This window comes from Solanum stenotomum, chromosome 4 (genome assembly GCF_019186545.1).
Source record: "Solanum stenotomum isolate F172 chromosome 4, ASM1918654v1, whole genome shotgun sequence".
Taxonomy (NCBI): Eukaryota; Viridiplantae; Streptophyta; class Magnoliopsida; order Solanales; family Solanaceae; genus Solanum; species Solanum stenotomum.
The window spans coordinates 16,425,063-16,427,358 of NC_064285.1; the positions used below are offsets into that span (position 1 = coordinate 16,425,063).

The 2,296-nt window shown below is 30.9% G+C and overlaps 1 protein-coding gene across 1 annotated transcript in view; it reads left to right on the forward strand.

Moving 5' to 3' along the window:
• The window catches only part of LOC125863425 (protein RGF1 INDUCIBLE TRANSCRIPTION FACTOR 1-like), an 8,087-nt gene extending 6,704 nt beyond the window's left edge, over positions 1-1,383 (forward strand). Inside the window, exons 3-4 of the mRNA XM_049543622.1 lie at positions 93-245; positions 1,300-1,383. Of these exons, the coding sequence (XP_049399579.1) occupies positions 93-245; positions 1,300-1,383 (237 nt within the window). The remainder of the gene's footprint in view (positions 1-92; positions 246-1,299) is intronic.
• Positions 1,384-2,296: the final 913 nt, after the last annotated feature.

Here is a 2,296-nt window from a genome sequence, read left to right on the forward strand (position 1 = left end):
TTTTTTTTTTTTTTTTACATAATTAGCATTTATATGTTAGTGATGATATAAATATATATATATATATATATATATAAATTTGCTATGTGCAGCCATACAGATGCAACAAGAAATGGGTAATTGCTTTGAATCCTCTGCCACATTGTGGGTCTGGCTCTTTAATTGCTGGAGATCCTACTTGTCTCACTTGCAAAAGGAGATTGCATGACCCTGAACAGTTTCAATTCTGTTCCATTGCTTGCCAGGTACATATCTCTCTCTGTTTCAAATTAAGTGGTTGTTTGGCGATGATTTTTATTTTATTATTTAATATTTTTTTTAAAAATTGAATTCTGGAAATTATGCTTGATCGAAAACAGTCTCTTTACTTCCACGAGGTAGTGGTAAGGTTTGAGTACATTCTACCCTCTCCAGACCTCATTTGTTAGATATCACTAGGCATGTTGTTGTTGTTGTTGTTGTATAATCCTAAATAGAATGTGGAAATTGAAAAAACGTTCTCCCTCCATCACAATTTATGTGATATTGTTTGACTTGACATGGATTTTAAGAAAGAAAGAAAGACTTGAAATTTATGGTCCAAAACAAATCATGGATGTTTGTGTTGCTTAAAAACTCTCATTAAAGGTAAAATGAGTATTTTAAAGCTAAATTGTTAGAAAATATAGAATTGTATCATTATTTTTGAAACAAACAAAAAACGAAAGTGTGTCATATAAATTGGAACAAATGAAGTACTAAATGTTATGAATCAACCCAAGTACGACATGGAATTTGACGTCATGAAATCATTTATTGGGTCAAGAAGAAGTAATAAGATCGAAAGACCTTCACAAATGTTGAATTGAGATCCATGCCGAAATAGCAACCAATCTAAAAGGAAGAGAAGTTGGAAAGATAGGTTAGGCTTATTGTTGTGTGAAAGTCTAGTTCTTCTCTTCTCCCTTCTGAAGTGTCTGTATTTTCTCATCTCCCTTCTTCCTTCAATCAATCTCTAGTCTTACTTTTGATATTTCTATATGTTTGTTTGGGGGTTTTACTGTTTTAGTTGTTACGTTTACTTTTGGGAATTGTAATTGAACTTTAGTTTTATTAATATAATTGAGAAGTGGTTATTATTATATTGGATTTGAGTTCTTTACACCAAATATAGGGGAAACCCCCTTGTTTTGAGACACATAAAAAAAGAAAAAGTAACGAGACACTTAAATTAAGATAGATAGAGTATTATTATATATTTACACTGTCAATACACATAAATATTTTTGCGAATAACGTATGTTATGATGGAATTTGTAGGTGGAAGCCAAATGGGGAAAGATTGCTGAGATGGAGCGGAAGCGCAAGAGGAAGGGAATTCCTCGCAGAGCTCCTTTAAAATAAACATGCTTTGTTTTAATTTGATCATTTTGAAGTACTTTGCTTGAAGAATTTTCAACTGTGTGATTTTATGCTGCTACTTGAAAAACGTATGTGGTTTCAACTATTTGTAGTTTTAATTAAGACTTTTGGAACCTAATTTTCTTGCATGCATTGTCATTGTGGTTAAAAGTATACGTGGACGCATGATATCTCTTTTAAAGCGCCTCTTATTTTTAATTAAGGTAGTGTTCTTACTCGGGCTAAAAAAAAATTAAGTCTCCATCAAAGTTTTTAGTCTAACAGCTTCATAATGTTAGACTAGTTCATCCTCACACCCTGCATCTCAATTTAGTCAGTAGCAAGTTGAATCTAAGGTTGTGCTCTAATATGACATCGAACTTTTAGAAAAGACTTATTTATATCATCCATTAAAATTTTGACTTATCTATATCATTACCGTTTGAGAGAAAGGCTCATTCATACCATTTTTTTTAACTCCGATTTTGCAAAACCACTTTTTACCTCAACAAGACCCCAAACTGTTCGGTTCTAAAGAAATCAAGGCGTCATGCGGAAACTTACAATTGCAAATCGTGTTTGTGATAAATTAGATGACAAAAACTTATACTGAAAACATAATATTATTATTATATGGTTTGACTAATTGACCTACATATGAAAACAAATATAAAAAAAAATATAAACTCTATTGGGAGAATAATCTCCTCATAAATAAAACTTTTTAATGACTACATTGTAGATTTTATTATTTTGGTCTGGTACGAGAAGAGGGGTCTTCAATTTATAGAGTTCCATAATTTTCCTCTAAGAAAATAAACCAAATATGGAAGAAAATTATATTTAACTTAAAAAAAAAATGTAAAAGCAATTATGGTAGTGCTTTGACTTTCCTTCAAAAGAAAAATAAAACTCA